This window comes from Carassius carassius, chromosome 41, assembly GCF_963082965.1.
Source record: "Carassius carassius chromosome 41, fCarCar2.1, whole genome shotgun sequence".
Taxonomy (NCBI): Eukaryota; Metazoa; Chordata; class Actinopteri; order Cypriniformes; family Cyprinidae; genus Carassius; species Carassius carassius.
Genome location: NC_081795.1, coordinates 13,360,143 through 13,382,311, shown reverse-complemented (window position 1 = coordinate 13,382,311; position 22,169 = coordinate 13,360,143). Strand labels below are relative to the sequence as shown.

General features: G+C 40.3%; 1 protein-coding gene across 2 annotated transcripts in view; it reads right to left on the bottom strand.

Annotated features, from left to right (window-relative positions):
- LOC132122781 (alpha-2-macroglobulin-like) overlaps positions 1 to 21,950 on the bottom strand; it is a 43,343-nt gene extending 21,393 nt beyond the window's left edge. The window contains exons 1-34 of one of the 2 annotated variants that reach the window (XM_059533184.1): positions 21,820 to 21,950; positions 21,310 to 21,490; positions 21,081 to 21,237; positions 19,704 to 19,756; positions 19,566 to 19,586; positions 19,209 to 19,374; positions 19,033 to 19,117; positions 18,755 to 18,869; positions 18,519 to 18,639; positions 18,331 to 18,440; positions 18,083 to 18,253; positions 17,766 to 17,999; positions 17,466 to 17,678; positions 17,192 to 17,341; positions 16,926 to 17,051; positions 16,624 to 16,720; positions 16,215 to 16,320; positions 14,611 to 14,836; positions 14,416 to 14,542; positions 14,213 to 14,334; positions 14,063 to 14,114; positions 13,899 to 13,982; positions 13,605 to 13,781; positions 13,374 to 13,449; positions 13,053 to 13,209; positions 12,880 to 12,954; positions 12,638 to 12,800; positions 12,337 to 12,530; positions 12,043 to 12,255; positions 11,803 to 11,924; positions 11,627 to 11,708; positions 11,344 to 11,427; positions 11,145 to 11,250; positions 10,942 to 11,048 (exon numbers count right to left, since the gene is read on the bottom strand). In XM_059533184.1, the coding sequence (XP_059389167.1) occupies positions 11,008 to 11,048; positions 11,145 to 11,250; positions 11,344 to 11,427; positions 11,627 to 11,708; positions 11,803 to 11,924; positions 12,043 to 12,255; positions 12,337 to 12,530; positions 12,638 to 12,800; positions 12,880 to 12,954; positions 13,053 to 13,209; positions 13,374 to 13,449; positions 13,605 to 13,781; positions 13,899 to 13,982; positions 14,063 to 14,114; positions 14,213 to 14,334; positions 14,416 to 14,542; positions 14,611 to 14,836; positions 16,215 to 16,320; positions 16,624 to 16,720; positions 16,926 to 17,051; positions 17,192 to 17,341; positions 17,466 to 17,678; positions 17,766 to 17,999; positions 18,083 to 18,253; positions 18,331 to 18,440; positions 18,519 to 18,639; positions 18,755 to 18,869; positions 19,033 to 19,117; positions 19,209 to 19,374; positions 19,566 to 19,586; positions 19,704 to 19,756; positions 21,081 to 21,237; positions 21,310 to 21,490; positions 21,820 to 21,890 (4,278 nt within the window). In that variant the 5' untranslated portion in view covers positions 21,891 to 21,950 and the 3' untranslated portion in view covers positions 10,942 to 11,007. Of the gene's footprint in view, positions 1 to 10,941; positions 11,049 to 11,144; positions 11,251 to 11,343; positions 11,428 to 11,626; positions 11,709 to 11,802; positions 11,925 to 12,042; positions 12,256 to 12,336; positions 12,531 to 12,637; positions 12,801 to 12,879; positions 12,955 to 13,052; positions 13,210 to 13,373; positions 13,450 to 13,604; positions 13,782 to 13,898; positions 13,983 to 14,062; positions 14,115 to 14,212; positions 14,335 to 14,415; positions 14,543 to 14,610; positions 14,837 to 16,214; positions 16,321 to 16,623; positions 16,721 to 16,925; positions 17,052 to 17,191; positions 17,342 to 17,465; positions 17,679 to 17,765; positions 18,000 to 18,082; positions 18,254 to 18,330; positions 18,441 to 18,518; positions 18,640 to 18,754; positions 18,870 to 19,032; positions 19,118 to 19,208; positions 19,375 to 19,565; positions 19,587 to 19,703; positions 19,757 to 21,080; positions 21,238 to 21,309; positions 21,491 to 21,819 lie in introns of those variants that run through there. The other variant, XM_059533183.1, reaches the window with a different exon arrangement.
- Positions 21,951 to 22,169: the final 219 nt, after the last annotated feature.

The following is a 22,169-nucleotide window of genomic DNA, read 5'->3' as shown; positions in this document are numbered from 1 at the left end:
AGCAGGTCCACTGATTGACTGCACCAGCGTGATCAAACACTTTGAGTACAAGCACAGGGTTAGTTTTAAGAGGGGCTTTTTGAATACCTGGAGTGAGTGTTGCATTGTCTGTCCTGACCAATACATGATGATTCTTGAGAAAATGCACAAAATGTCTCAGACCTAGTAACACTGTCAGTAGTTCTAGAAAATTAATGTGTTTCTCTATCAGTGCTGGAGACTCCCTCCCCTCACTGTTCTGCCCTCGACTGCCCCCAAGCCTGTTAGAGATGCATCTGTTGTCACCACTTTCCTCAATTGTACAGGACCCAGAGGGCATCCTGTCCTGAGAAAAGATGTTTTTTTCCAATGACAGAGTGCTCATGCATTCTGGTGATTCTGCTGAGATGGCTTATGGAGCATCATGCCCTGTGATGCTGTCCAGTTCTGAAAATCCCTCATTCTTAGCAGTCCCAGTGGAACCACTGATACTGTTGAGGCTATCAGACCCAGCATTCAAAGACACATTCCGAAAGAGACTAAACTCCCTCATTGAAAGAGGGAGAGGCAGTTGAGAAATTTTTTGATGTGCTCTTTTGATAGGAACACTCGAAACCTCACTGAATTCAACCTGAGACCCAAGTAGACTATTTCCTGTGAAGGAATAAGACAACTCTTCATTTGGTTTATCTTGAAACCTAATCTCTCCAGATGCATCACTAGTGTGTGTGTATTGATCTCTGCTTGATGAGGAGATGCATATGATGATGAAACTCTCAGAGCAGTCAGAGCTGCTTCCACACATTTGATAAATACCTTGGGTGCTAAAGCCATGCCAAAGGGGATTCTCATATACTCTTATGATAAGCCCTTATAAGTGAACCTCAGATACTTCCTGTGAGCAGAAAAAATATGTATGTGAAAATATGCATTCTGGAGGTCCACTGAAGTGAACCAATCCCCTTGACGAATACTTTGACACAAAGTTCTGAGCGAAAGCATTTGGAATTTTTATTTTTTGAGGTGTTTGTTGAGGACCCGTAAATCTAAAATGGGACGGAGACCTCCCCCTCGTTTGGGAATCACAATATAACGGGAGTAGAAGCTTGTCTGGCTTTCCTCCGTTGTAATCATTCTTATCAATCCTTTTCTCATTAAAGAGGATATTTCTTCCTCTAAAACCTGAGCTGTTTCCCCTTGGGCCACTGAAATTACCACTCCATTGAACAATTCTCCACTTGAGTAGCGAGTGAGCCCTTCCTGGCTTTGCTCACTAGCGGTGCTGTGGTGAGTTATTTGTAATTTTTTGTGATTATTTTACTTTTTTGTGATATCTTTTTGTGACAATTCTTTAGGGGGCGCCAGGGGAACATGGGCCATTTTCCGGCGAACACTTTGAACTGCCCATACGAACACTTTGCTTATTTAAATTCCTTCTCCATTTCCCTGCAGGAGGGAGAAAGCAATTGTTTTGAAGGGATGTTACAGATAAACCCTAAGTGCAGTCTCCAAACCCTGATTGTTGCCAAACTGATGTCGACCGCCTCTTTTTGTTCCCCTGAGGGGGGGCTGACTGGTGTTTCGCTGCTGTGACTGTGAACGATTGTTTCAGTTTCACGAAACCAGGCTTTGACTGAGCTTTGGTGATAAGGATGAGCTGTCGGCTTTCTGGGGAGACAGACCTCAAATGCTTCTCCCTTTTTTTCCACAGGTCATATTGCTGACACATAGCTGTTACTGTAACGCCGAACGTGGCCTTTGGATCGATAAGGGCATCCAAAAACTCCACATTTTCTTTGTCAGAGAGGCCTGACAAACCCAGCCATAGTGATCTCTCTCCCACAACCTTTAAGCACATACTCCAACCGCAACTTTGAACTGCTCCACTGGACATGCGCAGGTTTCCTGTGAGCAGGAAAAAAATAAATGTGAAAATGTGTCCTGGAGGTCCACTGAGGTGAACCAAACAAAAAAACATCTGCAATGATGCATATCTCCTTTCAGAGTGCTGGGTTGGGAGAACTGGAGTCCAGCTGATGCCCCAACTCCTCTAATAACTACGCTTGATAGGCTGTAAGGAGGTTAGTTGCATTCAAAGCATGTACGGCCAGTGCAGAAGATTTACAAATCTTATAAATCTTTATAAATTTATAAACCTTGCGGGTCGAAGTGCTCTGTTTTCCCTGGCAACGAGGCCCCGGTTGAAGAGAGCACTGCCTTGTGGGTCAGATTTAAATGATTCGCCACAGATGATTCTACAGGGGGGGGGGGGGGGGATCTGCCATCCCCAAATCCTCCATTCCCTGGACATCTATCCTCTTGAAGCCCTTAGCAGGTACTCATTGTGAAAAAGGCTTATCCCAAAAAAATTTTATCCCTTCATTTCAGCCACACAAGCCGGGACCGCTGGAATAAACTGCCTCGCTGGAGGGAGACATGACAGAAGTCTCTTTACGTCACACAAGTCTCTTTCAGCTCCTTGATCTGCTGGTTGGGATGGCCAGTCGATCGACAGTCTAGCCGCGGCCCTGCGACAGACCTCGAGAAGATCTGTATCCGTCTGCACAGGGGAGGGTGAGCTCTCATCCTGTGCACTCAGCGGACACGACTGCATCGGGGTGAAGAATAGCATCTTCATTGTCATCATCCTCATCCTTGAGGATGGTCGACAACACTTTGTCATCTTCCTCTCCCACTAACGCATCTTCAAACAGTGGGGGAAGGATGGGTGACACCTTCTCCATCATCTCACCCCAGGAGCTGGAGGCCTGTGGACAATCCATTGGTTCCTCTCTGGGTTGAGCAGAGAGGCATGGGTAAGACTTCTGCAACACGAAGCCTTCGCTCTGGGGTTTTGACCGAGAACATCGTGCAGTGGGGACAGCCCTTGGGGTTGGACAGCGCTGCCTAAGTGTGTTTAGCAACCAAGCAGGAGATGCAGAGACAGTGTGAATCTTTCGCAGAAATCCACATTCCGCATGTACACGGATGAGGAGGACAGCCTAGCTCTAGCTCTTTTGCAGTGGCCATGAAGCCTGCACTCTCTTCGTACGGTAAGCCCACCACAACATGACAACTAGTACGGAGCTGTGCTGCAATAGAGAGCTCTTCTCCTACTTTTTGGTGCATGGTGAACGCGGCAAAATCTTGGATAAATAAATAGAAAAACTTAAAGTAGAAAACTCACCTTGATGCGTTAGTTATCTTACTCTAAGTGACAAGTCACTTGACAAATGTTAATAATCTATTGCGTTTGGGATTTAACTTTCCTAAATTCTGCTGAGGACAGCTTCCGAAATCTTCATGGGGAAGAGAGCGAGAATGATGAAATGGCAGGTAGCTGCGGTTTATATACAGGGAGGCGGGACTCCCTGATCACTTCAGCGATTGGTCTGCCATGACGAGGCGGTCCCATAGTGAGATACTGAATGAATGTTAGAAAGAGAACTCACTCCTCAAGCTTTCTCATCTGTCCCTGCCTTTACCAAAACATCATATGACTCTTTCATGTTATTTTAACTGAGTGAGAAAATGGTGGGAATATTTTTTATTGACCTCCCAATCTCAATTCATCTTTACTCATTTTCAAAAAACATCTAAAGACTCCTCTTTTTCGACAGCACTTAACCAGCTAATACTAGCACTTACTTTTCTTTTCGTGTCTATCATATTCTTAAAAAAAAAATGCTATGTGCTCTGTATTAGACTAACTGAGACTTGTCATGGCACTTGTATACTGTTGTTGTTCTCATGTGTAAGTCACTTTGGATAAAAGCTTCTGCTAAATGATTAAATGTAAAATGATCTTCTCTTTAAAATTTATCTGTAAATTCTCTCTTTTCAAACTTTTCTACTTCTACAGTTAATCTCCAATGGACTCCATTCATCCTTTTGTACACGATTTCTATTCACATAAAGTATATATATAATATATATATTGTTATGTGTTTTATAGGTACACAGTAACCTTTATAGGAGGCTTAACACAAGGGGTGCTTCTCAATATCCCTACTCGTCTCCTCGCTCCTCCGTCCTCCATCCTATGACCCGGAAACCGATCGAACACAGCCATCTTGAAGGACATCTCAATTCTCTAATTGCACCACGAGGAGACGAGGATCAAGGAGGGAGGAGGCTTCATGAGGAGAGATGAGCGAGGATACACAGGTGTATCCTATGCGGAAGTATTTTATCGACTTAACGTGACGCACGTATAAATTCTCCTCCCCCTTCACATCTGTTGTAACAATTTTTATTTATATTTTACCTTTTCACTTCAAATAAACCATGCATGTCATATATTTCAAACAGGGCATCTTGCTTTATTAATATTTATTATGAATGTCTTAATTAACAAAGTTTAACAACATAAGGGCAGATCCCTTTAATTACAGCTGATGACACTTTGAAGTAACGCTGAAGGGAGCGAGGATAAATCATTTCACTTGATTCAAGTCCTCCATCCTCACGTCTTTTCCTTGCGTCCTTCCCTCGCATCCTGAAAGGGTGGAGCTAAGACATGAGGAAAGGAAGCGAGGAAAGGAAACGAGGATGCACAAATATGAATTGAGAAGCACCCAAGGACCACAGCTGCACATCCGTTGAACCCACGGCTTTATTATCGTTCCCCCCTACAACAACAACCTACACATGGTTCCTACCCCATTAGTTAACCTGATACTACATCCCCCTTTCTAAGCAAAGGATAATCTTTGTGCAGATGCAAAAATAACATTAAGGCATTTCTAAACTATAACAGAAGGCTCTTCCGATTACTTATACTGAAAATATAACCCATACCATCATTAAAATGATAATCAAGATCAGTAACAGTAATAACACACATTTATGGTTCTCAAATTTTTCCATCCTGTTCAGCTGTGAAGTACTATGAACATGTGCTTCTGTAAACACTTTATCAACAACATTAATTGGCGACAATCAACTACTCCCTGCCCTCCTCCATAAATCAGGTGCCATTCTTAAGACCGAACAAAGTCTTTCAAGTAAGATGGAGGATTCCTTATTTGGGCTGGGAAACGTCTTTCACACACAGGAGACTGCTGACTGGCTACACACTGTGCTCCGGGTGTGACAGGAGTGTGTCATCAAGAACTGTGCTCTCGGGTGCTGGTTCAATTAAGTTAGCAGGTTCTCCAGGAGCCACAGGGGTTGGTGAAAGATGGTAACTGTTCCTTCGCAGAGTGCCCCTGGGCGTCTCAATGATGTATGACCTCGGCGTGCCAGCAGTAGACACCACCATGCCTCTTTCCACTGTATCTTTGACCCACACATGATCACCGGGTTGAAGGAACGGCATGTCGCGTGCTCTGTGTCTTTGGTCATAATTCTGTCGCAGTTTTTGTCTGTACCTTTGATCTGTTCTTTTCAGGTTATCCATGTCTGCGCACCCTGGGTTGAGCTTGGATGGAATGACAGGAACTGGCGTTCTTATTTTCCTCCCCATCAGAAGTTCAGTGGGACTGTATCCATTTGCCAGGGGAGCAGCTCGATAGGCCATCAGGGCGAGGTAAGGGTCGCTGGATTTCTTGAGAAGACTTTTGATCGTCCTCACAGCGCGCTCCGCCTCCCTGTTGCTCTGTGGGAAATGGGGACTGGATGTCACATGACTAAACCCCCAATCCTGCGCAAACTGCCTGAAGATCTCAGATGCAAATTGTGGGCCGTTGTCTGAGCGGACCACTTCAGGTATACCATGATGAGCAAAGATAGACTTGACATGATCAATCACAGCTCCAGATGTTGTAGATGTTTTGCTACTTCAAAATATCTGGAGAAATAGTCCACGATGACCAGGTATTGTTTGCTGTCTATCTGGAATAAATCCGCTCCTACAGTGGACCATGGTCTTGGCGGAAACTCAGTAGACATCATCTTTTCTTTGAAATTGACTCTTTCACGGCTGCACACATCACATTTCTCTATCATGTTTGTCAGCTCTCTGCTGAGCCCTGGCCACCACACTGAATGCTTAGCTCTGCATTTTGTTATTCCCAGATGGCCCTCGTGCAGCTTGGACAGGATGTCTGCCCTGAGTGACGCTGGGATGACTATTCTGCTGCCATACAACAGTAGACCCTCTTGAATTGTGAGCTCACCTGAATATTGCAGATATGGCTGGAACAGTCTGTTAATTGAGATTTTATCTGGCCATCCTTCGACACAGAATTTCTTCAAGTGCTTGAGTATGGGGTCGTCATCCTGGTCTCTCTGAATTTCTCTTAATCTCTTTTCTGTAGCTGGGAGATTCGCTACAACAGAGTCAACATAGAGGTTGATTTCCTCCTCCTGCAATCCTTCTGCAGTGTGACTGACGGGAGCTCGGGACAGCACATCCGCAGTTGCGATGTCTTTGCCAGCCACATGCGATATGGTGTAGGCAAACCGCATTAGTCGCATGCGCAGGCACTGTATGCGTGGAGGAAGTTAATCTAAGCTCTTTGAGCCTAGTAGAGGAATCAGGGGCTTGTGGTCAGTTTCAATGTGAAAACTCTTTCCAATTAGGAACTCTGCGAACCTCTCACAGGCCCATGTTGATGCTAGCGCCTCCTTCTCGATCTGGGTGTATCGCTGCTCAGTGCTGTTGAGGGCTCTCGAGGCATACGCCACAGGTTTCCACTCTGAGTCTGTTTGCCGCTGGAGAAGAACGGCGCCCATCCCATATGAGGAAGAGTCAGCGGATACAAGCGTTTCAGCGTTCGGGTCATACAATGCAAGCCCTGGGGGTGTCGTCAAATCTTCTCTTATGTTATCGAAGGCCTGCTGTTGTTGCGGCCCCCAGGCCCACATACTGGACTTTTTCAGGAGGTCTCTGAGTGGTCGTGTTTTCTCAGCCAAGTGAGGCAGGAACTTCCCCAGGTGGGTTGTCATCCCCAGGAAGCGTCTCACTTTGCTGACGTTACTGGGTGCTGACATAGCTTTTACAGCGCTCACTTTATCAGGGTCAGCACTGACGCCTGATGCCTCAATGACCTGTCCCAGGAAATTCATCCTGCTCTTAGAAAACTCACACTTATCGTTGAGCAGTACTTTCCACAGTCTCTCATCATGCTCCGTCTGTGTGGCTCCCCAGATGAGCACGTCATCCATCTGTCATAGAACCCCCACCAGGCCCTCCAAGATGCGTGACATGCGCTTTTGGAAATGTTCTGGTGCTGATGAGATCCCAAAACACAGGCGATTATAACAATACCGCCCGAACTGAGTTATGAAAGTGGTTAGCAGAGATGACTCCTTGGCAGAGATGTATAAAGTACTAGAGACCCAGACTTGAGTAAAAGTACAAGTGCTCTATCAAAAAAGTGACTTGAGTAGAAGTTGAAGCACCACACTTAAGTAGAAGTACTAAAGTATTCAACATTTTTTGTACTTAAGTATTGCAAGTAGTCTATTTTAAAATTTACTACTCAAGTACTGAAAGTAAAAGTACAAGTATTGTGTTATGTAGTTATTAAAGAAAGTAGTCAAACGTTTGAACGTATTGTTTTTATTATTTCAAATGATTAACCTAAAGGACAATCACACTTCCTTTGACTGAAACTTTTTGTAAACAAAAAACAGATTAAAGGGTTAGTTCGCCCAATTTGCAAAATTACGTCATTAATAACTTACCCTCATGTTGTTTCAAACCCGTAAGACCTCAGTTTATTTTTGGAACACAGTTTATGATATTTTAGATTTAACGTTAGTCCGAGAGCTCTCTGTCCCTCCATTGAAGCTATGTGTACGGTCTACTGTTCATGTCCAGAAAGGTAAGAAAAACATCATGTGACATCAGAGGGTCAGTTAGAATTTTTTGAAGCATCGAAAATACATTTTGGTCCAAAAATAGCAAAAACTATGACTTTATTCAGCATTGTCTTCTCTTCTGTGTCTGTTGTAAGACAGTTCAAAACAAAGCAGTTTGCGATATCCGGTTCAACAACGAATCACTCAATGTAACCGGATCTTTTTGAAACAGTTCACCAAATCGAACTGAATCATTTTAAACGGTTCGCGTGTCCAATACGCATTAATCCACAAATGACTTAAGCTGTTAGCTTGTTTAATGTGACTGACGCTCCCTCTGAGTTGAAACAAACCAATATCCCGGAGTAATTCATTTACTCAAACAGTACACTGACTGAACTGCTGTGAAGAGAGAACTGAAGATGAACACCGAGCCGAGCCAGATAACGAACAACAGACTGACTCATTCACGAGTCAAGAACCGTTTCTGTCAGACGTGTCCGATTCGATTCGTGCTAATGGTATGAGCCCTGGTAAACCGAAGGCTTGCATTCATCGCCAATGACGCCATTATGTCGAGCGCAAAAGAACCTGTGAACCGTTTTCTTCAACCGGTTTATTGAATCGAACTGTCAGAAAGAACTACTGATGCAACCGGTTCTTGACTCGTGAACGAGTCATTATCTGGCTCGGCTCGGTGTTCATCTCTCTCTTCACAGCAGTTCAGTCAGCACGCGCAGTCTTCTTAATCGCTTGATTCGCTCAATCATGTGCCAGCTTCATCAAACCTGCCATCTACAGTTCTGGCAGTGGTAATGTGGGTTTGTAAAGGAATGATTCGTAACATTTTTATAATTATAACGAGTTACGATGCAGCACATTAAAAAATATCGGAGTAAAAGTATTAAACTCATAGAAAATATGTACTGAAGTAAAAGTGGAAGTAGGAGAAAAAAATAATACTCTAGTAAAGTACAGATACCGCCTTTTAGTACTTAAGTACAGTAGTGAAGTATTTCTACTTCGTTACTATACAACTCTGCTCCTTGGACAGTGGAATCTGTCAAAAGCCTGCGTTGGCGTCCAGCTTTGAAAACACTTTGGCCCCAGCGAGCTGTCCTAAAGTGTGTTCAACTGAGGGGAGGGGATGCTTCTCTCTCATGACTGATTTGTTCAGCTCTGTAAGATCGGTGCATATTCTCACCTTTCCTGTGCGTTTCGGCACCACCACCATAGGCGCACACCATTCAGTGGGCCCCTCCACCTTTGAGATAACTTCCTGCTGCTCCATACGGTCCAACTCCTCTCTGACCTTTGGCAGGAGTGGGAGGGTGATGCGCTTGGGAGTTTAGAGGGAGAAAGGCTGAGCGCCTGGTTTCAATACTATGTTGTTCTCGCCCTCCATTTTACAGAGTCCACAGAAAAGCTTAGGGAACTCCCTTTTTACTGTCTCTTTAGGAGTCTAGGCTGATGTTATTTATTCTGGCGACCAACTGCAGTGCCACTGCAGCAAGCCCGCCTAGCAGTGGTGTGCACAGCCCCTCCACAACGTAAATTTCCTCTTTAGTACTTTTACTGTTCTTACTGAGGGTGGCTATGAACTTGTCCTTCACATTCAGACGAGTCCCTCCTGGCCCCAGCAGAACCCTCGTTGACATCTCCAGCCTGCTGAACTGGCCCTGGTTATACAGCATTTCCGATATAGTGGTGACGTCTGCGCCAGTGTCAATTTTAAAGCGTGCATTGAGATTATCCTCATGTATGTCTGTCATCCATTGGCTGTCATTTGCGTCCACTGACAGTAAACCCAGAAATGCAACTTCCTCACCAGTGTCCTCAACCACTGTAGCTACATGCATTTCACACATTCTTTTGGTTTTGCACACTCTGGCGTAATGTCCTTTTTTTCTGCAGTTATTGCATATTACCTCTTTAGCTGGACATTGTTGTTGGCTATGCCATCTTGAATCACCGCATCTGCCGCATTGTACCTGTCTTTCCTTCAGTTTTTTCTCTGTTTGCTTGTATTGTGGCTTGAGTTGTTTTGCGCGTGCGCCGTTGCGCTGTCGCGCGTGCACGCTGTCAAGCTGAGCATTGGAAATATCTGCTTTAAAGTTCATTTTTAGCATTTCTTGTTGCTTCTTCACCTGCTCGCTTTGTCTAGCTCTGTTAATTGCTTTCTCTAGAGTCAGTTCGGGATCGAGTTGTAGCTGTTCTGACAAGCGTTTATCTCTCAGACCCACAACAAGTCTATCTCTCACCATTTCGTCATGCAGAGCCCCGTATCCGCAGTGCTCCGCTAGACAGTACAGCGCAGTGTGAAAGCTGTCAGCCGACTTGCCCATTTCTTGCTGCCTCTGGTTAAACTTTGCCCTCTCGAAGATCACATTTCTGCGTGTTATAAAGTGAGCATCCAGCTTTCTCTTAACTGTGTTGTACTCACTCGCTTCCTCTGGGCTGAGGTGCAGAGAAACCAGTATATCCTCCGCCTCCTCCCCCATTGTTTAAATCAGTGCATTAACTTGATTTTTGTCCGCTTGTGTCTCCAATCCAGATGCGATGCGGAATCTGTCGAAGCGTTTAATCCATTTAGTCCAGTCTTCGGCTTTAAATGTGAACTTTTCTGGTGGGGAAACTTGAAACTGATTCATTTTGCCCTCTGTGAGCTCGCTAGCATTAGCGTTAGCCCCAAACTTTCGGTAATCGGCAGAGAGAAAGCAAAAAAACAACTAGCCTGCGTCCTGTGTTATCTCTTATTTGTTCGACGTCCGTTAATATTAAGTTTTTGCTTCTTACACCATGTTATGTGTTTTATAGGTACACCGTAACCTTTATAGGAGGCTTAACACAAGGACCACAGCTGCACATCCATTGAACCCACGGCTTTATTATCGTTCCCCCCTACAACAACAACCTACACATGGTTCCTACCCCATTAGTTAACCTGATACTACATATATGAGATCATCAATATATTTTTTTTTTAATCTTTGAATCTTTTTGCCAAACAGTTTAAAGGAAAGTACAATAGCTATTTTGCGGTCTTGAAAGTACTAGTATTTACATGTTTTTATTTTTACAATGAAAAGTGTTTTCATTTTGTTTGGGATTCATTTAAATTAAGGTTGAGACTATAATAACTTTTGAATGGCTGGTTCAATGAATTATAAAATAATTTTTTCCTGGATAAAGAATAAACACTGGACAAAACAGTGAATCATTAAACATTTAATGAGAATAAGCCACTTTATTCAAGCTGCAGAACTGAAGCATGACACTTTATTCACAGTGGGACGTGTACTCTGTCTCTGACTGATCACCTGAGGGAAATGTTGATATGGAGAAATTAGCCTAATAGCAACTTACACTTTTGAATCATATAAAAATAACAGAGAAAATTGCACATAAAATCTTACTTGTTAGGTAGTAATCATACACTTTAATGACAGCTGGTTTGAGATTTTTCACTGGAAGAGCCTGTTTCAGTTTTATCTGGAGATTCACTGGAATATTTTTTGGAACCTGCAGGATGTTAAACAGGATCATGGAAACTGAAGATTTTAGATCAATTATTAATTAATCGCTGTAACTTATGAATGTTGCTTTTTTTCTCACCTCTCTCAGATACACAACAACATGATCATCTTTAGAATCGACCCGCTCCACAAGTGATGTTCTTGAAGGGCGTTGAGGTTCAAGCTGTGTGGAAAAAGTGATTAAAAAAATGAATAAAAAATATATTATTTGTCACATGCTCAGTAGAAGAACACTGAAAAGCTATTTTCTGTAAGTTATCACGCCGTTCAAGCAGAAGTGAGCCAGACAATATATTCCATCTTAGATTGCAGTGAATCAGTACAGTGAATCTAATAATTAATAATTTTACACTCAAACACACCAATGAAGTATCAGCTGTGAATCCTGATAAGAGTTTAATATCCACAATGGCCATGTTAGATCTTTCCTGTGGACCATTATAACTGGAAAAGAGAGAATATGAAACATCAGAGTTATGTTGAATAAACTAAATATTACCATAACCATAATCATGTCTTACAGCATAAAGTAACCTACTTCACAATGAAATTTAAGAATAGGTACTGTCCATAGGTTTTCTTGCAATCTCCCTCAATCTTAGCATCAATGCTGAATGTTTTATTTTCAGTAGGAGTGGGAATGTTGTAGAACTGAGCCACCTGAGAAAGACAACATAAACAAAAACACATTTATAATCCATCTCACAGCAAAAGAACCACAAAATGCTAAGAGACGAAAGAGAGAAAGTGAGTCGGTTAAGCTGAACACACTACAGACCTGCACAGAAACACAGGTTGAGCCCTTGACTTCAATGCTGTATTTGGCTGGAACATTCTGCAGTTGCTTCTCCTGATACAGTAACTTGTTGTCTTGATTGACATCAAAGAGGTGAGTGTCTCCTGCTGACTGTACAGTCACTGTGCTGGAGCCGTCAGAGCTGAACACTTTAGTGGCGTACAAAGACAGAGCCTGAAGAGCCACCACTGTATCCTGAGAAATAAATGTGTTCAGTAATGTGACATTCACCCATTATTCAGCAATCATTTGTCTGATTTGAGAAGTCTGAGTCACCTGTGTGGAGGAGAATCCTCCATACGCATTCTGCTGCTTCACGAGCCAGCTGACAATCCTGTTAGCAAATCCCAGATCAGCTGTAGTGAGTGAATCTGTAGAGAGAACAGCTAGCAGCACATATGAGCTGATCTCCACTGCCAGAGAATCAGAGTCATCAGCAAATGAAGACTGAGACCAGTGGAGATGAGACCCTTTAGGACACATGGACAAAAGAGACAACATTAACTCAATGAGCATGACAAAAACAATAGTGCAGTCATAAAAGATAACAGAAAGTCACTGGAAACAAATCTCTTACCCTCTGAAATAGCAACATCCTCAAGTTTCTTGAAAAGCTGCTGTCCAGTGTCCGTGTCTCTAGCCAGACTGAAAGTGTACGCGAGCAGAGCAGTGATGTAAGTGTTTTTGACATTCTCAATGACGGACCTCAAGCAAGACAAACCTTTAGTGACGACAGGATCCTGAGACAAAAATCAGAGAAACAGCTGCTGTGAGTTTTTTTCTATGAGGTCATAGTGCGTTTCCTGTAGATGAACTTACTGTGACTGGAGTTTCCAGTTCAAGTAATGATGCAGTAATGTAGGCAGTCATGGTCACATTATCATTCACTCCACCCTGCAATGAAGGAGAAATAGAAATAAAGACAAATTTTAAATGTATTACCAGACTGGTTTCTATTGATCACAGGAAACACTGCGAAACAAATAGCACACCTTCATTCGGTTGTTGAACAGTCTTCCCTGTTGGATAAAACAGCCGTCTGAATCCCGTCTGCTTATTAACCATTGCTTTGCACTCTGAATAACTTGTGGATCAATAAATATGTATTCCTGTGCTTTGCCAAAAGACCTCAGGACAAAGGCAGTCAACCTGGTGGTGTGGTAGTTATTAGTTATACCAATAATGTTATCAAAATTTACTGAATTAAAAAAATGTAGAAGACAGACTACACAATATTTTGTACTGGATGCCTTGGTTTATTATTGTTAATTAACTTATTTGCTTTGATAAAAGTAAGAGTGAACTGTATTTACCATGTATTCTCTTTTCCATGTCCAAATGTGCTGTATGCACCACTGTTATGTCTGTAGTTCAGTTGTCTCTGGTATCCTGTTTAGTGTGATAATGGTTCACTTTAACAGTTTGTTTGGGGTGACACAATGTGTCTGACTATTCAGCTTATTTGAATGACATTCAGGTGTGTTGAAAAATGAGCAGTTTGTTATCAGTCTCAGTATTTTCTTAACATGATTGGTTTCTCTCACCGCTCTTAAGAAAGCCGGTGGCTCTCTCTCGGATGGCTGAAGTGAGCTGCTCTGTGTTTTCCAGATACTGCAGAATGTAAATATTGGGAGAAAGAATAGCCATGTTTTGTTCTCCACAGCCGTACGGCATCCGTAATAATCCGTCAAGATTCCTCAATGCACGACCCAATATGTCTCCTACAAACCAAGCACAAATTTAACACTACAATTGAGAAACACAAACTACTCATTTCTGCTTTGTATATGCATTCATTTCTGTACTAATTTACACATTTCTGTGTATGTAAATGTTACCAATGACTGAAACAGAGGATCTGGCTGATCCATTTATTACATCTTTAGGAAGAGTCAGATTCACTTCCTCTGAGAGACTGTCACCTGTGAACCAGAGAGAGACAAACACACATCAGTGATCAGCAGAGATACACTATGATGCTATATATTGTCTGCAGACAAACCCTTTGGACAGAGTAACCAACTGTAGGTCTCTGTCTTCTCAGTTCCTTCAGCCTGCAGCATAAAACAATTACATTAGCACATCAAACTAGCATAAGCAGCTTTAGGATCATGGATAAATGATGTCTGAGAGCGGTTTGACGTGTGCTGACCTGCACAAGCAGACTTCGTGTGACTGTGTCAATGCGTCCTCTCTCTGGCACGCTCACAATCTTATTGTCACACACAGTCTGGGACGCCTCTGCCTCTGCACTGACTGTAATATTCATGATCCCTGCAACACAAGACATGTACGTGAAGATACAGTACAACAGACACAAACACTGAGAAACAATGATTCAGACTGGAAACTCACCAATAACAGAAGAAGTGAGGATCCATTTAAATGTTTTTCTTCCATTAGCACACAGACAGGATGAATCCTGATCATCGGCGGAGGCTTTGAGAGTGTAGTCTGAGGAAGGAGCTGGAGTCACTTTAACCTGTCAATCAAACACATGATTAGTGGCATATTTGATGTGATAGGATAAGACTGGGTCTGAAATCTCACCATGATGCACTTAGAAAGATAGTTGAAGACCGTGGCCTTCAGCTCAAAGATCTCCCCGCGGATGATGGAGTAAGGCAGAGAGAGCTCCAGGAAGAAGGGCTGGAAAACTGTCAGCTGAGCAGGAGGAGCCAGACCCAGACCTTCGGAGGAAAGACAGAAGGCCTCCGTCTCCCAAGAGGTGATGGTGTCAGGAACCGTGACAGGAACCTGAGTTGATCCAGAGTCCCTGTTGTGCAGGATAATATAGTAAGATGTCGTGTAAACTTCCAGGGTGACTTGCAGTCATAAAACTGTAATGCACACCTTATACATTTTTAATATATATTAAAATAAATTATAAATCATTTAGGTAAAAACGAGGCCCGTTTATCACTTTCAGGCACATTCCTGTGAAAGTTTTTTTTTTTCAGGTTCCCAAATGAAAATTACCCATGGTTTTAACAATAACACCAGAAATCATCGTTCCTGTAGCCATCGTAACTGCAAATTAACCATGGTTTTGTTACTGCAAATAATAATTTACAAAGAAGTATTAATATACTGTAATATTTTTGTTGTTGCTATAAAACAGACCCAAGTGATCAATATCCTTTAAAATGACTTAAAATGCATTATATAAAAAAACAATGAGGCAATATTGATTGGTTAATAATAACACTGTTAAAATACATAATGTTGGCAAATACAAAATAAACAATTTATGTACAAGTTATTACAAATGCCTGCAATGTAATGTACACTGCCAAATGCAATGTAATTGCTGCTGTTACACTTACAGGACAATCAAATTTTTAAACATTTAATTCAAATATTCACTTAATCTTTCCTTTTTGGCCACCTTTTTGCTATAGATGACACAGCCTTTATAATTCTTCAACAAAAAACGTGCATATCACAAACCTTACAAAAATAAACCATGGTTTTATCATAGTAAAAGGGGAGTTGTGGCCTAATGGTTATTTGAGTCGGACTCCCAATCGAAAGGTTGTGAGTTCGAGTCCTGGGCCGGCAGGAATTGTGGGTGGGGGGAGTGCATGTACAGTTCTCTCTCCACCTTCAATACCACGACTTAGGTGCCCTTGAGCAAGGCATCGAACCCCCAACTGCTCCCCGGGCGCCGCAGCATAAATGGCTGCCCACTGCTCCGCGTGTGTGTTCACAGTGTGTGTGTGTGTTCACTGCTCTGTGTGTGTGCATTTCGGATGGGTTAAATGCAGAGCACAAATTCTGAGTATGGGTCACCATACTTGGCTGAATGTCACTTCACTTTCAATTTCACTTAAAACTGCTTAATTTCCTTTTGCATGATTTCTGAATGCTTGAGACTATAAAATAAATTAGAGTCATAATAAAGTTATAGCCATAGGTAAATGTCGAGAGTTACAAATGTAATTTGTAAATAATACAATTTATTCATTTACATTTTTTATTTGATTTAAGTTCTGTTTTCACCCTTATAGTATGTGTTTTTTTTCCATCATCATATTTGAGCAAGGGGGCACAACAATACAATCCTGCTTAGAGAACCCATTTGGCCAGCAGTGGAACTGTGTATGAATTTCCCCTTTGCATCAAATAAAGTGGTCCTTAAGGCATGTACATACCCCACTTCTGTGAGCTGCCAGATCCATGTTTCTGGGAAAAAGGTACGAACTGTCTGCACAGGTGAATGAGAAGATCCTTCTAAATGATTTAGGTAGGCAAGCTTCTCTGAAAGTTCAAATAAATGACTAATGCACATGTGCAAAGAACCAGTGCTCTCAGCAGATAAAAAAAAAAAATTCTTAGTGAGTTTCCGTATCAGTCTATTTATGCATTTAATCATCCAAAACTCTTTTTGTTAGTTTAAGCATCTGTATCAATTTTATACATCAGCTGTTAACACTAAGAAACTGTTATTTCAAAAACAGCAGGTCAAAGTGATAGTCACATGATTTCAGTAAACATTTTCTGCAATTAGGCCCACATGTAACAACAAAACATTCATCATATTACAAATTTCAAGTATCATACCTGAGTGAAAACGTCTGTGATAATAAGTTACACCATAGTATCTCAGACAAAGGGGTTGTCTCACAGGCAAATTTGTTGCCATTTTTAATCCCACATTCTGTCAAACAGCAATTACATGATATTTATCTATTTATTATGAAATGTAACATAAGGCTTGAATGTTAAAAACAAAGTAAATTAAAATCTATATTCCTTGGGTATGGCGTAATACTAAAATATTATTTTTCTTTATCTTTATTTTCATTATGTCATACTTTCTCCTCTTTATAAGTAACTTCAAACATTTTTGAACCATCTGTTACCTTCAAGCTGTTATAAACACGCTCTAATGACACAGCCCGACGAGGTCTAACTTCCAGGCACTCTGGTGTATCCACAGCATTATAAGGATAACCTGATACTTCCTGTACTGGCAGCAGGTTAAAGACCTGTGATGAGATTAAAAAACATTTACCAATGATTAAGTACATAATTCTAAAGGTTTGTCATTGGAAATATCAATCTTTTGTAATGTAAAAGGCTCTTTAAAGTTAGATTTCTAATTTTAACCATGTAAGCTTAATTAAACCTTATCAGTATCCAGACGTTTTCCGGACTCCATGATCAGGACGCTCTGATCTACAGCACTGAGGCCACACAGTGAACCAGGCTGAGCTGAGAGCTGGAGAGTGTTTTTCTCTCCAGGAACTGCTTTAGCAGGAGAAAAATGTAGTGAAACCTGTAATGACAACAGTAGGTTGTGCCATTTTAGTGGTGCTATGATGAAAATGGAGCCATTTGGTGGTGTTAAAATGAAGTTTAAAAACAGCAATATCTAAATGATCCCAGAACTTTTTGTATACCTTGTTTTTGAAACACTTTTCAGTTGTAAAATCTCTGCTATGAGCAGCCACATTTTCACTGGGCAGAACACAGTAGGCCAGAATCTGCACTGCAGGAGCCAGATCTGCACCAACAGACAGTTTGAACGACAATGAGCCACTTGCTGCTCCATTAGAAGACTTCACTTCAACCTTCTCAGATCCATGATGAACGATCACTCCTCTGGACAAAACCTGAAATAGACAGATGAGATGAATCCCAGAGGATCACTGTAATACTGTACAGTACATAGCCAATAAACATGCAGCAATTATACTCACTATGTAGACAATTTCAGTATTGAATTCTTCAACAGTCTCTCCAACAAAATAATACTTGATAGTCACTGTAAACTCAGCATCACACTTTAATGGTTGCTCAATATTCTCTATAATCAGTTCACTTAATGTTGGGGTGTATGGAGTAGCGGGCCGGAGAAGCTGAACTGTTTTTTGTTCAGTAGAGAAGTAAGGCTTTTTAGAGCTTTGATACTCAAACTTTGGTTTTGCGCTTGCCTGAATAACAAGGAAGCTCCAGTTATTTTCAGTTACCAAAGACATAATTTGATCAAACACTGGGTGCATGAACATTATCATACCATTAGATTAATATCACTTTTAGGAAGACTAGATGTGTTAAGAGAGAAACTGGCCAGTCCGTCGCTGTCTGTTGTGAGATTTAAGAGCAGTTTTGAGGACCGCCTTTTATCCTCCAAAAGATAAACTTCTTTGTTTTGAAGTGGTGCTCCATTTAAATTTGCAAGTTTGATCTATTCATCAGGAAAAAAAAAATCATTCTATACTTCAATCCAGCTAAATATTAATATAAGAAAGAAACAAGACATACTTTCCCCTGTATAACTGACCCATGCTCATAAATTTCAGGTAGTTCAGTAAATGTAACTTTACCACTTTCATATGTCAGACTTATAGTTTCAGATTTCTCCATGGTGTTTTCTGGGAAAACAAAAAAATGTATTGTTTAATATCATTATTAATATTAACTTGAATAAGAATACTGCTTGGATCAGTCACCAGTTCCTTCTTCTGTTACTTTCATTTTTACAGTAAGATGTCTTTTTAGGAATCTCTCATTTGTAGAGTTAAAAAAGACTGATGTGTTCAAAGTAAAGGAGGCACAGCCCATCTGACTCATCTGTTGGTAGAATACAGACACATCCATTAAAAACATCCAAACATAAAATACAAAGACCATATGATGAAAATGTTTTCATAAATTCAACACAACATACAATAATACAGTTTCACACCTCAGTAGTTTCAACCAAACACGGTGAAATCAAGTCTGTTTGAAAAGTATATCTCAAAATTTCTCGGCATGCTTCCACCCTTGCTTTACCAGCAACTGGTTGTCCAAATGTGTATCTATGAAGTACAAGCTTTGCGTTACACATTTGAATACTGATTTAGGATATTATAATAATAAAAAAAAGTTATAAAAGTTAATTATTATTATATTTTTTTATATTATATTTATAATTTTTTTATTTAAGTTTAATGTAATAAAACTGAAGAAACCTTAACTTACTTCCCACAAACCTCCACATTCATGTTGCTATCACCAAAACTTATTTCTTTTGGAACTTTCATGGTAATTTCAAACTTGGGCAAAACTGTAAATCAAGTACAGGGAATCAGTTAAAATAGGTTATGAGTGTGGTTTCATAATCACTCTCAGAAATGCTCTTTGATATAGTCACTTACCATACTTCTTCACCTTAAAATAGTGTGTATTCAACCGTTCACCAGTGAAAGCCTTCAGTGTGTAAGTGCCTTGACGGGCCTCTGGGTTCAACTCATGAGAAAGCTGCAATATCCACCTTGTTGAGGAAATATTTGTCCACTGACCAATCCTGTTATACTGACTGTCCTGTTTGATCCCAAAGAACACACAGCGAAGATATAGTTTAGCTTTAGTCATCTACATAGATCCTGACCATTATATAGCAAGCTATAGTCACTGAATATTCAATAACTGCTGACACAACAAACATTTGAAGAGCAAATTAGATCAAAATTTTGTTTTGCCTGTTCCATGAATGGCTGGAAAAGTGTGCTTACCTCCAGCACGACTGTACTGTACTAAAAACATACAAACAAAAAATAATTTAGATAATTTAGATGTTTTTAGAAATCCATTGTGCACGTTCAAACAATTATTTAAAAGATAAATGCTGATTTTGCTTAAATGGTACGAACCTTCTGATCAAAGGGTACAAAATTTCTATCCATGGTGACAACTCTGAAATTCACTGTGAAATGAATAATATGGTATAACATGAGATTACAAATTTCACACTTGTCTTTTCTCAGATGCAATGCAACATTAGAGGCTCTGAGAAATCTTGCAAGAAAATGTGATTTTAATCCAATTTGAAAATTAATTAATTCATGATGATTACAAAAACACTGACTAAAAAAGTGCACATTTTGTCAGCAATTTTTAATTTAGCTAGTCTTAGTCCTCGTGTCAGATGTACTTTTTTTAAGTAAATGTCTGAACATTTTAGCCTAGTTTTAGTCACATTTTCGTCATGCTGTAGGGTGTAATATTAAACAGATATTTTTTTTTTTTGCTCAAAATTATAATCAAAAACATTATTGTTATGTAGGAATTTTTTTAATATTTCATGTAGAGGTTGTCAGGGGCCGGTGTGAATAAATCTAGATTTAAAATCAAAGAGAAAAGATGTGCATGACTTGATGTTTTATTTCTATCCAAACTGAGGCGATGTGAAGATTATGGATGGCTAAACACTCTCATACAGTGTACTGTTGGTATGTTACATTCATATTCAAAGATGGAGGTGCAAAACGGACTCGTAGAAGTAATAACTTATGATGTGCTGGGAAATCCCTAATATTGACAAAGACATCCAGTTTTGACCGATGAAATGTGAAAACAAAAAGCACACGACAATATTGTTTATGTGTGTTTCTAAAGTCATCTCCAGGTAATAAAGTATCCAAATTATGCAATGCTTATTGACATTCATTACAGTATAAAAATTATTACATATATTTTTTGCCTTATACTGTGATAAAAAAGGAAGAAAGTGTTTATGGTATAGAAAAATATCAGGAATAAATATTATAGAATACAATTATATTCTCCCGCAGTGTATTTGAATTAGCCAATCAAAAGTAAGTTGATAAAAAAATAAAACCTTTTAATTAGACCAACAATTTAAATTAAGTATTATTACGTTTGACATTTCTGTCCCCCTCACTTCTGAAATTATGGCTACGTCCCTGCATGAGTAACAGTTTAGACATATAGAAGTTCAGTTTAGGGGTAAATATGACGTATTTCACAATTAAAACAAATAATTTTAAGATTTTTATGTTTTCGTTTCTAAGCTCCATATACTTTTTCTAGCATTGTTAGGTTCGAATAAAACAAGCAGCATGAAACAGCCAGTGGTTTGAGGTGTGGCTACTGTGGACTATATCTGTTGTGCCCCACAATGTTAATGCTCTAACACTAATGACATCCCGTTAAAACAATGTCATCAACAGTGTGAAACAAACTAAACAACCTTAGTATTCACTGAACTTTAAATCTCAAAAGCTCACCTGTCTGTCCTGGAATATAGATGGGTTTATCAGTCTGGATCATAGTCAAAGGGTTGTAACGTCTGAACATGACTTTTCTCTCTTCAGTCATCTTGAAGTTCTTGCCCTGAAGTTCTACCTTCATTGTCTGCACTGATTCTGCTTTTACCAGAGGTGTCTGTTGGGAGATGTGTTATTTCAAATCTAAAATGTTCAATAATGTGTGAATGCACTTTTCTTGCTGGCAAACCTGAAAGTTAAAGCAGCCGTGAAACTCTTTTTCAGCTTTCTCCTGTAGCAGTAAAGTGCTATTTTCACCATGAACCAGATAAATGTTCATGACAAGGCTTTCATTGGGCTTGAGAAGACTTGCACACAGTTTGGCTTCAGGTCCGGACTCGATCACTGCAGGAAACGTCACCATGAAAGACCTGTTGAGAGAAATCAAAGCATAAAGAGATAGACTTGCCCAAATTTCAGACATAATCAAAGACAAAAATGTTTTAAACAGTTCTGCCACTTTTATATTTGAATACATATTATAGAACTTCCTGCACTTCAATTTAAGCATGTGCCATCTGTGCTAAAAGTATAAGTAAAAGTAAAGTATTTTTAAATTCAATTATTGCATGGTATAGTGGAGCACACTTTCAGCATTTTAAGGATACTATTCAAGTGCTAATTTCACACACACACACACACACACACACACACACACACACACACACAAAAACCTTATTGTTATGATAATGTTACTTACGGCACTGAGGCTTGTCCATGGACAGAAAGGAAGAGCAAAGAAACTAGAAGAAGCTCTTGATGAGCCCTCATGATGAAGAGTGATCGTGCTGAACACTATGAACAAAACTTAGACTGTGACTTTATTTCAAAGGGCACTTATCCCAAACAAGCTACTGAGAAATTATTTGTATTTAATTAATGATTAATTTCTGGTGTTCCCTCCATTTTGTTAATCCTAGTACTAGTATTCTAATATCAGATCATTACTAAACATGTCTTTCCAATTGGTGCTTTGAGCCACTGTGTAAAGGTCTCAAGACATTTCTGAACTACTCCTTCTAATATCATGCACAGTATGGATCATTCAAA